This window comes from Leopardus geoffroyi, chromosome A3 (assembly GCF_018350155.1).
Source record: "Leopardus geoffroyi isolate Oge1 chromosome A3, O.geoffroyi_Oge1_pat1.0, whole genome shotgun sequence".
Taxonomy (NCBI): domain Eukaryota; kingdom Metazoa; phylum Chordata; class Mammalia; order Carnivora; family Felidae; genus Leopardus; species Leopardus geoffroyi.
The window spans coordinates 10,001,930-10,015,706 of record NC_059336.1 but is presented as its reverse complement, the minus strand read 5'-3'; the positions used below and the strand labels follow the sequence as shown (position 1 = coordinate 10,015,706).

Sequence of the window (13,777 nt, the reverse complement as noted above, 5' to 3'; positions counted from 1 at the left end):
CGCACCTTACGCCTCACCGCTCTATCTCGAGTCCCATCTTTCCCGACCCCACTCGGCCCTAAACTCGAGCAAGAGCGGGAGTTTTGCTCGTTCGTTGCTGTGTCCCGTCCCCCACCCCGGGCCCTAGCTCCGGGGTGCTGCGGAAACTCAGACGTCTTTCGGAAATCCCCCTGGGCTCGGGACGCTGCACTCAGAAGACTCACCTTCCAGGCGCCCCGCCCCGGACCAGCGCCAAAGAAGCAGGTCCAGGACCCGGGCACCGGCGCACCCCGAAGACAGCCTCGGACAGGGTCTCGGGGCGCCCGCCCAGCGCCTTGGAGAGAAGATTCGCGATTCGCTAGCGCTCGCGGGGCGCGGCGTAGTTCGCCCCGGGAGAGAGAATTCACAAGGAGGTGTAATTTACAAAGGCGCGCGGCGGGGGCGCCGAGGGCTGAGCCGCCGCGCTAGGCTCGGGGGCCTCAGCCGCCCTTCCCCGCCCGAGGCCTCGCACCCACGCGGGTCCCGGGACCGTCCGAACAACCGCCCGCAACCCCCGGGCGGGGCGCCCGCAGCGCTACTCACCCGACAGCCCCACCCCCTCGGGGGCAGCGTCGGCGACCCCCGGGCGCGCGGGCCGCGGCTCCTCCGAGTTCAGGTGCTGGGGCTTGGCCTGTTTGCGCCGCGACATGGCGAGCGGATCGCGGCCCCCGGCGCCGCGCACGCCAGTGGCCCGCCTCTCCCACGACCGCTTCCCGGAGTTCGGAAATTTCCCCCCAACCCCGCGACCGGAGCGCGCATGTCCCGGCAATTTTGCGCCTCGGCCGAGCAGGGCGATTTATCAAGAACCCTGACGGCTGATTGGCCCGGCGCCAAGGCCTCGGGGGGTCCCGGGGAAGCGCGGGCCGCGCCGCTGCAGCCCACACCACCCGAGAGCTCGTTAGAAATGCAGACTCTCGGGCTCCACCCCAGACCCGCCGAATCAGAATCTGCATTTTAACAAGCTCCCCAGGTGATTCGCATGCACATTAAAGTTGCAGAGACCGTGTCTGCATTTTAACGAGATCCCCAGGTGATTCGCTTGCCCATTAAAATTTCAGAAGCACAGCTCTCCTCCAACTTTCCTGCGCGCACGAATCACTGGGGATCTCGTTAAAATGCAGATTCTGACTCAGTGGGTCTGGGGTGGGGCCTGAGCTTCGGTATTTCTAACGAGCTCCCAGGTGGTACCACTGCCGCTGCGGCTGCACCGGCCGTGCTCTTAGATTCTGACTTAATTGGTCTGGGCTGAAGCCTGGGCATTAGTGTACATATATATATATATTTTTTCTTAAGCTCCCCAGGTTATTCTGACGTGCAGCCAAGGCTGAGAAGCACGACCTCCAGCATATTCGCATTTAAAATTTAAATGAGGCCAGAGAGTCTCCAACGGCAGATGAACCACTTTATGGAGGAGCTTATTAAAAATGCAGATTTCGGAAAGTTTTGGCTTCAGGCGGCGGAGCCCGGTAATCTGTATTTCTATACGGCGCCCCCAAACCCCGTCCCTCGTCCGGTGACTATGGCGCCCCAGGTCTAGGACCACACGCGAGAAGCCTCGGGGCCAGCAGGGGAGTGGGCCTGCCTAGCAGGTGACTGAGGCGTGGTCTGGGGAGGGGAGGTGTTGAGCTAATTGGCGTTCAAGCTCAGACTGGCTGGGACCTTGATGAGACCCGAGGGGGACCCGTCCTTCCATCAGGTTAACACGGGGAGCAAGAGAGCCACCTACACCGCTCAGGTGTTTACTTTCTACAAATTGGGGAGTTGCTCAAGGCGGGGCTGTACCCTAAGCTTGTCCAAACCTGCGAATCACGAGAGGGCCCTCGTTAGAAAGGACCCGGGCTCGGCTCTGAATCCGTGGGGACGGGGGCCTAAGGATCTGCGTTTCTAACAGCCAGGATGGTGAAAGTTTACTTTGTGGCTAGGGCGGGCCCCGTGGGGTTCGGCAGCCGCCTGTACTACTCGTCTCCTTGGGGTTACCGTTAGCAAATCGTGGGGTAGGGCCTGCGGGATGAGCATTTTTACTTTTCTCAAAAACTGAGCTGTTCTCCAACTTCCCGCTGATTTTCAAGTTCTGAATTGACTTTAGGGATGGTTGTGTAATGCCAGCTGAGGTCACTCAAGGTTAAATTACTTATTTATGACTTAAAAAAAAAAAAAAGCAATCCCTACCCCCAACGTGGGGCTTGAACTCACCCCCCAGAGATCAAGACTCGAGTGCTCTATGGACTGAGCCAGCCAGGTGCCCCAGGATTAAGTTATAGAGCCAATTTTTTTTAACCTTTAAACTTTTCTTTCTTTCTTTAATGTTCACGTTTATTTTTGAGACAGAGAGAGACAGCATGAGCAGGGGAGGGGCGGAGAGAGAGACACACACAGAATCCGAAGCAGGCTCCGGCCTCCGAGCTGCCAGCACAGAGCCTGAGGCGGGGGCTTGAACCCACAAACTGCGAGATCATGACCTGAGTCCCAGTCGGATGCCCAACCGACTGAGCCACCCTGGTGCCCCAACCTTTAAACTTTTCTTTGGGATGTGCGTGTAGTTACACATACACATGAAGCCATTTGAAAACCTATTATGTGCTTACTTTTATTCTGTCTGGTGGAACGTCTCAAGAGGATACTGGATAAACTGGGGTCAGTGGTGTTGCCTCTGGAGAAGTGCCCCCAGCCAGAAGGATGGGAGGTCGCTGGTACCCCGTTTATACTGCCTGTGGTGTGTATGTGTTTGTATTTGATATTTATATGGCATTTCATCAGCTCAGGTGCCCAGGATTGGATTAATCCTTGGTACGTGACACCTAGTCATTACTGGTCATTGCTGGCTTGAACAGTGGCTTGTTTGGTCCCTCGCTTATTAGGATATAAGAGATACTAGGGAGCCCAAAGCTGGGAGCATCAGTGTTAGGTAGAGTCTCTCCTATGGCCCCCTCCTCCAATTTCACGGCTGTCAACCTAAACCCCATACACTTCATTCCTTTGCTTTCTTTTCAGTAAGTTCTTTTGCACGTGCATGTAATCTTAAAAGACACAATTTTAATTAAAAAAAATTTTTTTAACGTTTATTTATTATTGAGAGACAGAGTGTAGGCAGGGGAGGGGTAGAGAGAGGGGGAGTCACAGAATCTGAAGCAGGCTCCAGGCTCAGAGGTGTCAGCACAGAGCCCGACGTGGGGCTCGAACCCACAAACTGTGAAATCATGACCTGAGTTGAAGTCGGTCGCTCAACCGACTGAGCCACCCAGGCGCCCCACAATTTTAGTTTTTTTCAAGAACTAAAAAAGCGTATGTAATTTTCTAGGAATCCCCCGTATTATATTGCTAAAAGCATCCACATTGCTGTGAAAATAGCACAGTTTATTCATCTGCCCTCCTGGTGGTGGGCACTTGGGTTGTTTCCCAGGCTTTCTGAAGCGTGTGGGTATCATCTGTGACCCTTCTAAGAAAGTGTCAGAGTTTGGGGCCCCTGGGTGGCTCAGTCGGTTAAGCGTCCGACTTCGGCTCAGGTCATGATCTCACAGTTCATGAGTTCGAGCCCGGCGTCGGGCTCTGTGCTGACGGCTCGGAGCCTGGATCCTGCTTCGGATTCTGTGTCTCCCTCTCTCTCTCTGCCCTTCACCCATTCACACGCTGTCTCTGTGTCTCTCAAAAATGAATAAACGTTAAAAAAATTTTTTTTAAAGGGGCGCCTGGGTGGCTCAGTCGGTTAAGCGTCCGACTTCGGCTCAGGTCATGATCTCACAGTTCGTGAGTTCGAGCCCCGCGTCGGGCTGTGTGCTGACAGCTTAGAGCCTGGAGCCTGCTTCAGATTGTGTCTCCCTCTCTCTCTGCCCCTTCCCTGCTCATGCTCTGTCTCAGAAATAAATAAACATTAAAAAAAAAAGTGTCAGAGTTTAAGTGAATGTACACATTTTTGGATTGCAGGTGACCCTTTAAGAGATTATGCTAAAGTGCTGGCACCAGATTACATTTTTGCCAGCAAAGGGAGAGAGAGATACTGTGGAGCCACATCCTTTCCTATACTCGGTATTATCAGACATGTGAATATACAATGATATTTCACTGCGGTCTTGATTTGCATTTTCCCTGCATGCATTGTTTCCAACACAAAAAAAACAAAGGCAAAATTATTGTTTTTCACAAAAGTAATGACAGCAACTGATAAAATTTGTTTCATTTTTTTGAAGGCACCGTTTTATGATTTTTTAAACACATCTATTCAAAGTTACTGTGTAAATTAAGTTTATTACCATGTATGGTTTTAATGGCTTGACTTGAAGGGTCTAAATGAAAAATTGAAAGAAAAATGGAGGCACGCCTGGCTGGCTTAGTTCGTAGACCACTCAAATCTTGATCTCCGGGGGGTGAGTTCAAGCCCCACGCTGGGTATGGAGCCTACAAAAAAAAAAAACAAAAAACAAAAACCCAAAACAAAAAAAAACACACAAAAAACCCCCCAAAACTGAGGTGTCTGGGTGGCTCAGTCAGTTAAGCGTCTTGGCTCAGGTCATGATCTCACGGTTCGTGGGTTCGAGCCCCACGTCAGGCTCTGTGCTGACAGCTCAGAGCCTGGAGCCTGCTTCAGATTCTGTGTCTCGTCTCTCTCCCTCTCTGCCCCTCCCTGGCTAGCGCTCTGTCTCTGTCTCTCTGACTCTCTATCAAAAATAAATAAACATTAAAAAAAAATTGAGGGGTTCCTGGGTGGCTCATGTGGTTAAGCGTGTTCACTCAGGTCATGGGACTTTGGCTCAGGTTATGATGACACGGTTTCTGGGTTCGAGCTCCGCATCAGACTCTTTGCTGACAGTTCAGAGCCTGGAGCCTGCTTGGGATTCTATGTCTCCTTCTCTCTCTGCCCTTCCTCCACTCACACTGTCCTCTACTCTCTCTCTCAAAAATAAATAAATGTAGGGGCGCCTGGGTGGCTCAGTCGGTTAAGCATCCGACGACTTCGGCTCAGGTCACGATCTCGCGGTCCGTGAGTTCAAGCCCCGCGTCGGGCTCTGTGCCGACTGCTCAGAACCTGGAGCCTGTTTCAGATTCTGTGTCTCCCTCTCTCTCAGACCCTCCCCCGTTCATGGTCTGTCTCTCCCTGTCTCAAAAATAAATAAAACGTTAAAAAAATTAAAAAAAAAATAAATGTAAAAGAAAACAAAAAATATAACTCCTAGATTAGAGATCTACGTAAAAGCAGGGTATCACTCAATGGCTATGAGAAATCATACTTCTCCTCCAATTCCATTCACCAGTTATACAAATTGACTATTTTCTTGACATCCAGCTCATAAATTTTCATCTTCCCTGATAATCAAACCCGAGGCTTTTGCAAATTAAACTACAGAGGGCACATCACTACGTCTTTAACAGATGGATTTCAAACCACTGTGCTTGGACAATGTTTAAACAGATTAGAAAATTCTATCGCTAAGTTTAAACACGCAGAATGAGGTTTTTTTCCGGGCGACACCTTTTCATTGTCCTTTGGCAACAAAATCACAGAACAAAGAAACTACGGTCAAACATGCATTTCAAAATACTTCCTCCACAGGGTGTTTCCCTTCCAGAGAAAGTCAAATTTTCAACCCTTGCCACTTTTTAAAGGGAAAATGGAACATATCTGTAATTTTGATCACTTAAGTCTTTTGCCAAGAGCTAAACGGTGCCCTCTGGGTTCTACAAAAGATTCTCCTTATCCCTCTACATCTCTTTACAGAGCATCATAAAGATTGAGAGGCAGTAAAATGTAATAACACCTGGACTAGAGCCAGCCTGAGTTGAAGTCCTGGCTCTGTTACCGTGTGACCTTGGGAAAGCTGTTCTGTGCTCCCGTTTTCTCATCAGTAAAATGGCAACGCTCATATGACTAGGGCAGTCGTGAGGATGAATGGGTTTCCGTATGCAAAGTACAGAGAACAACGTCTGGTGCCGAGGGAGTAAGAGTTAATCACTATAACGGAGTACGAGTATTAGTTTACCAGTACTAGTTATCATGTATAATAAGAGCTCACACTCACCCAGAATTGGTGGTTCCAATTAATGAGGCGCAGACGCTGTTTTCCATGGAAATAAATGGGAAGCAAAGGAGACTGTGTTGACTTTACGGAACCCTCAGGAGCTGCAGATTTTCCCTGCTTTCATAACACCTTCAGTATAGGTATATTAAACGAGGAATTCAATGCTACTCATTGAATTTGGCGCAAGTAATTGCTTTCTGTTTTAAGAGAAAAAGTCATTGCTCATCTCAGTGCTGTCCTGTCCCTTACCTTTTCTCCACTATGGATACAGGAATGAAAGAACGGGTAAACGTTTTCCAGGTACAAATGGTTCCCAAACAGGAAGTAAAGGCAGACAGGAGCAAGTCTGACTTCTTCATCTGCCAAGAATTTATTTGTTCAACTGATTATTTTTTGACTTCTCGTTGTTGCATGGCTCCGTTCCAGGTGTTGGGTACAGAGCCACACGCAAGACAAACGAGATCCCGCGGGGCAGCTAGAGGACGAATGAATGAATGAATGAATGAGGGCAAAAGGTCACTTCGGATGACAATGGGTACCACAATCAAGATGACATGGGGTGGTGTGACCCAGAGTGGGTGATGCAGGGGAGGGTAGCTGAGTCTGGCTAGAAGAGACCTACGAGCTAACACCTGGTCTAACAGGCAGCCATGGGAAGAAGCAGAGAGAGAGCATTTCTGGGAGAAGAATCCATAGCAAAGGCTCTAAGAAAATCAGCTTTGGTATGTTTGAAGCAAAGTAAGAAGCATCCGTGGCTAGCTGGTCGCAAGAAAAATGTATGGCTTGTAAGAAGTTGGAAAAACAAAGTCCCAGCTCACTTATGAGCAAAGAAATGCAAGTTAAAATAAATTGAAATACTGTTTTATATGCTCTCTTAACAGAAAAGATTAAACCCACACACGTTATTAGCAAAGGTGAGCATGTGCTTTTTCTCCCCCACACTGCACTTCTCAGACTTACTGTTCAGGAGAATCACCTGGGGACCTTGTTAAATGCAGATTCTGACTCCAGCGTGTCTCAAAATGTAACATGAATACAGATCACCTGGGGACCTTGTTAAGGAGTGGATTGTGATTTCTCAGACCTTAATGTGCAGAAGAATGACCTGGTGATCTTGTTAAAAGCAGATTCTGGGCAACAAACCTCTAAGAGTTATACAGCCTCACTGCCTCGCTAATTATAAGGGAATGAATATTAAATAACCATCAATTCCACACACAGCCCCCCCCCCCCACATCAGATCAGTGAAAATTAAAAATGCTGGTAACATCTACCGTTAGCAAGAGTGCAGGGAATTTGGTCTTCTAACGCGTTGGTGGTGGGAGCGTGAATGTTCATAGGTGCTGCAGAGGGCAATTTAGCAGTACTTTTAAAAAAAAAATTTTTTTTTAAACGTTTATTTATTTTTGAGACAGAGAGAGACAGAGCATGAACGGGGGACGGGCAGAGAGAGAGAGAGGGAGACACAGAATCGGATGCAGGCTCCGAGCCATCAGCCCAGAGCCCGACGCGGGGCTCGAACTCACGGACCGCGAGATCATGGCCTGAGCCGAAGTCGGACGTTTAACCGACTGAGCCACCCACCCAGGTGCCCCTAGCAGCACTTCTTTAAACGTGCCCTGCCAGTGATCTATCAATTCTGCTTCCATCTGTTCTCCAGAGAAACGTCTGCACATGTGCGCAAGGGAGCAAGGATGTTTGTGGCAACACTAATATCGTAGCAAAAGAAAACAAAACAACCCCCCCAAAACCAAAAACCCACAAACCATTGAGAAACAACCTGACAATGCCCAGCAACAGGGGACTGGTTAGGTTAAACTAAGGTTTAACCATACCACGGAATACCAGGCAACAAATGGAAGTAATCATCTCCCCCTCTCTCTGCCCCTCCCCTGCTCTCTCTCTTTAAAAAAAAAAGAAAATTAATGTTTATTTATTTTTGAGAGAGAGAGAGAGAGACAGAACATGAGCGGGAGAGGGGCGGGGAGAGAAGGAGACACAGGATCCAAAGCAGGCTCCGAGCTGTCAGCAAAGAGTCCAACGTGGGGCTTGAACTCACAGACCACGAGATCATGAATTGAGCTGAAGTTGGATGCCCAACCGACTGAGCCACCCAGGCGTCCCTCTCTCTCTCTTCAAATAAATAAATAAACTTAAAAAAAATAGGGACTGTATTCCCATCCTGCTTGATAGTTAAAAAGTAATAATTAAAATACTTAACTGATGGTTTTTTTTAAAAAAAATGTTTATTTATTTTGAGAGAGAGAGTGAGAGCACGAATTAGTGAGGGGCAGAGAGAGAGGGACAGTGAGGATCCCAAGCAGGCTCTGTGCTGTCAGCACAGAGACTGATACAGGACTTGATCTTGTGAGATCATGACCTGAGCTGAAATCAAGAGCTTAACCAGCCGGTTAACCAACTGAGCCACCCTGGTGCCCCAAGCGATGGTTGTCATACAATGCGATACATTTTATATGACCATAATAGACAATAACGTATTTCTCTGTGTGCCAATACAGAATATTCTCAAGATATGTTAAGTGAAATATTCAAAGGACAGAAAAGTAGATAAGTTATGCTATTGTGTGTATGTATGTATGTATATATGTAAAAACATACATATATAACAGCATCTCTCTATTAAATTTCACACACACACACACACACACACGCGCGCGCGCGAATGCAGAGACCAGGGAACTAGGAACATGCATCATCCATGGGGACAGGACATCAGTTGTCTGAATGACATCCTGATATATACTTTTTGGCAATCTCGTAAGTTACAACATTTTAAATCATAAAATTTGGCACACCTACAAGAGCGCATAAGATGCAAATATGCAGCTTATGGAATGAAACAAACATCCTTGTAACCACTGACAACTTAAGGTCTTAGTACCAAAGATAGTGCTTTTTAAAATTTTTTTTTCATGTTTACTTATTTATTTTTGAGAGAGAGAGAGAGAGAGCAAGCAGGGGAAGGACAGAGAGAGAGAGGGAGACAGAATCCCAAGCAGGCTCTGTACCATCAGCACAGAGCCTGATGCGGGGCTTGAACCCACGAACCTGAGATCATGACCTGAGCTGAAACCAGGAGTCGGAGCTCAACTGACTGAGCCACCCGGGCGCCCCTCAAAGAAATGCTTCACATGCTCCTGTCCGTTAGCGTCTCCTGCCTTCTGCCACCTTCTTTCAGTAGTTCTAATTTTGGGTAATTATGACTTAAAAATAGTTTTTGTCACTGTACATCAACCATACTTCAATGAAAAACAACAACAACAGTTTTGTCACCTAAATAATGATGCTTAGTTTTGCCGCCTTTTGAGCTGCATGAGGAATATTCCTTCAAGTGATTCTTGAAGTGTGTGAGATGCGCCGTGGTGAGGCAGGCAGCTGGAGTCCACGCTTGAATATACCACATTTTACACCTTCGCCGCCAATGGGCGGTTTCCAATTTGGTAATTATGAGCAATGTAGCCATCGACACTCTTGCACAGATCTCCTGATTCTTGGGTGTAAATTGCTCTACGCCCAGCATCTGCCTTTAACAAGATCCCTAGGCGATTCTTCTGTACCTTATGGTTTGAGGAGCACTGAGGTCAGAATCTGCTTCTTAACAAGGTCTCCCGGTGATCTGTATCCGTGTTAAAGTTAGGGACGCACTGGAATCAGAATCTGCATTTTATTTTTATTTATTAAAAAAAAAATTTAACGTTTATTTATTATTGAGAGACAGACGCAGAGTGTGAGTAGGGGAGGGGCAGAGAGAGAGGGAGACACAGAATCCGAAGCAGGCTCCGGGCTCCGAGCCGTCAGCACAGAGCCTGACACAGGGCTCGAACTCACGAACTGTGAAATCATGACCTGAACCGAAGTTGGTCGCCTAACCGACTGAGCCACCCAGGCGCCCCTCAGAATCCGCATTTTAACAACGTCCCCGGTACGGCTGAGACGTGCAGCGGTGGGGGGGGGGGGGGGGGGGGAGCTGGATCACAGCATATGCTCACCTGCAACTTTCCTAGGAAGTGCCAAACTGTTTTCCAGTGTGACTGTGTCAATTTACATTCCCGGCAGCATATGTAACTTTTAAGATGAAAATGATTGGGGGGAAAAAAGGGAACTAGTTAAAAAAGTCACCAGGGCACAGTCTTATTCGAAAATGTTCATAACGGGGCGCCCGGGGGGCTCCGTTGGTTAAGCGTCCGACTCTTGATATCGGCTCAGGTCATGATCTCGTGGTTCGTGAGATTGACCCCACGTTGGACTCTGCACTGACAACGTGAAGCCTGCTTGGGATCCTTTCTGCCCCTCCCACGCTTGGTCTCTCTGTCTCTCAAAATAACCATAAAAAAAAAATGTTCAAAACCACTACTTGCATCCCCACATCTCTCCTTTCTGCTCCCACACCCCAGCCCCTCCCCTTCATGGATTAGAATCTGTGATGAAATGACGTATCAGAGGAGGATGCCGTGTAGGTGCCACAGTGTATCAGGGCCTTTATTTATAGAGAACACGGCCTCCAGGTCACCTGCTGATTCCTACAGGTTTGGTGGTTCCTGAACTATAAAGGAATGTTGTCTAAGAGTAAGACTTCTAAGCTTCTAGGGGCACCTGGGCGGCTCCGTCGGTTGAGCGTCCGACTTTGGCTCAGGTCATGATCTCACGGTTCGTGGGTTCGAGCCCCACGTCGGGCTCTGGGCTGACAGCTCGGAGCCCGGAACCTGCTTCGGATTCTGTGTCTTCCTCTCTCTGCCCCTTCCCCGTTCATGCTCTGTCTCTCTCTGTCTCTCAAAAATGAATAAACATTTTTAAAAAAATTGAAAAGAAAAGACTTCTAAGCTTCTAGATCTCGGGCAGGGTGTGGCAACATGGGTTGTCGGTTGTCTTAGCCAGTCCTGAGAAAAGTGAGTTTCCAATCCCTTTCCAGCAACATCGAAATTACCCAGACCAATTGTCACCTGCAGATTCTTTTCATGTTTCCATGTCTTAGGCCACAGTCTCCCTGACTCTGACGTTGTCCATTAGGGCTTGCCCCAGAGCCATTCACTTGTTGGCCAAACATTTATGGGGTTCTCTCCGGTTTTGAGGCACTGTGCTAACCTCTAGGAATGCACCAGCAGGCCTTTGAGAAAGTCACAGATTAACGACGATGGAAAATAAGGAAACAGGCAGTTACAAGACAGTGCGATAAAGGCTCACACAGTGGTCAGGGAACGTTTCCTGCCACAGGCCGATTTGTAACAGGGTGAGTCGGTCTTGGGCAGGTACAGAAGTGAGGTGAAGAGGGTCACAGACACAGCGACAGCCTGTGCAAAGACCAGGAGGTAAGAGATAGCCGTTTTGAGAAGCCTCAGTCTGGCCGGAGGTGGGCGGGACGCTGGCGATAGGGCAAAGGAGGCCGGTGGGAGGTCGACTCCATGGCCTTGTATGGCAGACAGGATACATTCAACCGTTTCCTGCTCCCTCTTTCCCTTCTCTTCCTGTTCGGCTTCGGACACATCCAGAGGCCAATTCCAGGCTTGGTTTGACAAGGTGAAGTTACTTCACCTCTCCTCGCCCGAGAAGCAGCCATGCCGACAGTGGTAATGACTCTGACCACGAAGACCGTGAACGCTCACTGATGCTAAGGCCTAGTCTCACCGGCGCTTCGCAGATGTGTGCTTTGTATAAGCCTCTTAACCTCTCGAGCCTCAGTCTCATCTGTAAAATGGGGATAATAATTCAACCTACCTCAAAGGGGTTTCCTGAGTATTCAAAGGGAATGTATGGAAAGGGATTGACAAGCAGTACGTCATGAAGAATGTTACTTGTCATTGTTATCGGCAGTCACCCGCCTACTCCCCTTACATGATACTAACTTTGAAAACTATTGCACAAGATAACCTCACACCTGTCAGAACGGCTAACGGTAACAACACAGGAAACACCAGATGTTGGCGAGGGTGCGGAGAAAGGGGAACCCTCTTGTACTGCTGGTGGGAATGCAAACTGGTGCGGCCGCTCTGGAAAACGGTATGGAGCTTCCTCAGAAAGTTACAAATAGATCTGCCCTATGACCCAGCAATTGCACTGCTAGGTAGCAATTTAGCCAAAAGATACAAAAATACAGATCTGAAGGGCAACATGCACTCCGATGTTTACAGCAGCATTACCAACGTAGCCAAACTATGGAGAGAGCCCAAAAATCCATCGACTGACAAATGGATAAAGAAGATGTGGTATATATACGTATACAATGGACTATTACTCAGCCATCAAAAGAATGGAATCTTGCTGTTTGCAACGATGTGTATGGAGCTAGTGGGTATTATGATAAGTGAAATAAGTCAGCCAGAGAAAGACAAATACAATGTGATCTCGCTCATATGTGAAATTTAAGAAACAAAACAGACGAACACATGGGAAGGGAAGACAAAGAAGGGGGAAGCAAACCATAAGAGACTCTTAACTATAGAAGACAAACTGAGGGTTGATACGGGGAGGGGGGGTGAGGATAAGCTAGATGGGTGATGGGTCCTAAGGAGGGCACTTGCTGGGCTGAGAACTGGGTGTTATATGTACGTGATTCTACTTCTACTAAATTCTACTCCTAAAACCAATATTATCCTATATATTAACTAGCTAGAACTTAAACATTTGAAAAAGAAAAAAAAAACTATTATAAAATATAATAACAATTATTATAAATGCTGATTTTACTTAATACCTACATTGCGCTGGGAGTGCTGGGGATACATTGGTGAAAAAGACAGAAGGGGCTGTGTCTGGAACACTTAGTGTTCAGCTGTACTATAATGCAGGCCGTGATGTGATCCTGTGTTTAGTTAGGCTAGTGCTTTGAGTTTTTTCTTTTTTAACAGAGACCAAATAAAAGTGACGAATGAAATAGAAGGTTTACTTCTGGCGGATGATGCTGCAGGAGATCAGCCGGGGACCCGTGTCCTAGTGGATTGCTGTACGAGCCCCTGGAGTGTTTCTCTCAAGGTGAAGATCCACACCTGTGATCCAGTCCATGGGAAGGAGCAAAAAGGGAGAGGAAGGCAAGCAGCTGTCTTTTACAGAGTAACCCAGAGTGTGTATCACTTCCTGGTTGTCTCCCATTGGCCAGCATTTAGTCACATGGTCACAGGTAGCTGCAAGGGAGTCTGGGAATGTGGATTTAAAAAAAATTTTTTTTAATGTTTATTTATTTATTTATTTATTTATTAAAAAAAAATTTTTTTTTAATGTTTATTTTTATTTTTGACAGAGATGGAGACAGAGCATGAGCGGGGGAGGAGCAGAGAGAGAGGGAGACACAGAATCGGAAGCAGGGCTCGAACTCACAGACTGTGAGATCATGACCTGAGCCGAAGTCGGCCGCTCAACCGACTGAGCCACCCAGGTGCCCCTATTTATTTATTTTTAAATTTTTTAAATATTTTATTTTATTTTTGAGACACAGAGAGGCAGAGCATGGATGGGGGAAGGTCAGAGAGACAGGGAGACACAGAATCTGAAGCCAGCTCCGGGCTCCAAGCTGTCAGCACAGAGCCCGAGGCGGGGCTCGAACTCACAAACTGCGAGATCGTGACCTGAGCCAAAGTCAGTGGCCCGACCAACGGAGCCAGCCGGGCGCCCCAGGGAATGTGGATTCTAATAGGGTGGATGTGTGCCCAACTAAAACTTGGGGAAGACTTCTGGGAATTTATCCTGATACAGAGGCACACGCACAAAATGACGCCTCTATGAGATCCTTCACTGCA

The 13,777-nt window shown here is 47.8% G+C and overlaps 1 protein-coding gene across 4 annotated transcripts in view; it reads right to left on the bottom strand.

The window, feature by feature from the left end:
- ZFP64 (ZFP64 zinc finger protein) overlaps positions 1 to 13,777 on the bottom strand; it is a 93,013-nt gene that overhangs the window by 19,956 nt on the left and 59,280 nt on the right. The window contains exon 1 of one of the 4 annotated variants that reach the window (XM_045444209.1): positions 562 to 721. The exons of the other annotated variants lie outside the window; for them this stretch is intronic. Coding sequence (XP_045300165.1) covers positions 562 to 667 — 106 coding nt within the window. The 5' untranslated portion in view covers positions 668 to 721. Of the gene's footprint in view, positions 1 to 561; positions 722 to 13,777 lie in introns of those variants that run through there. 4 annotated transcript variants of the gene reach the window in all.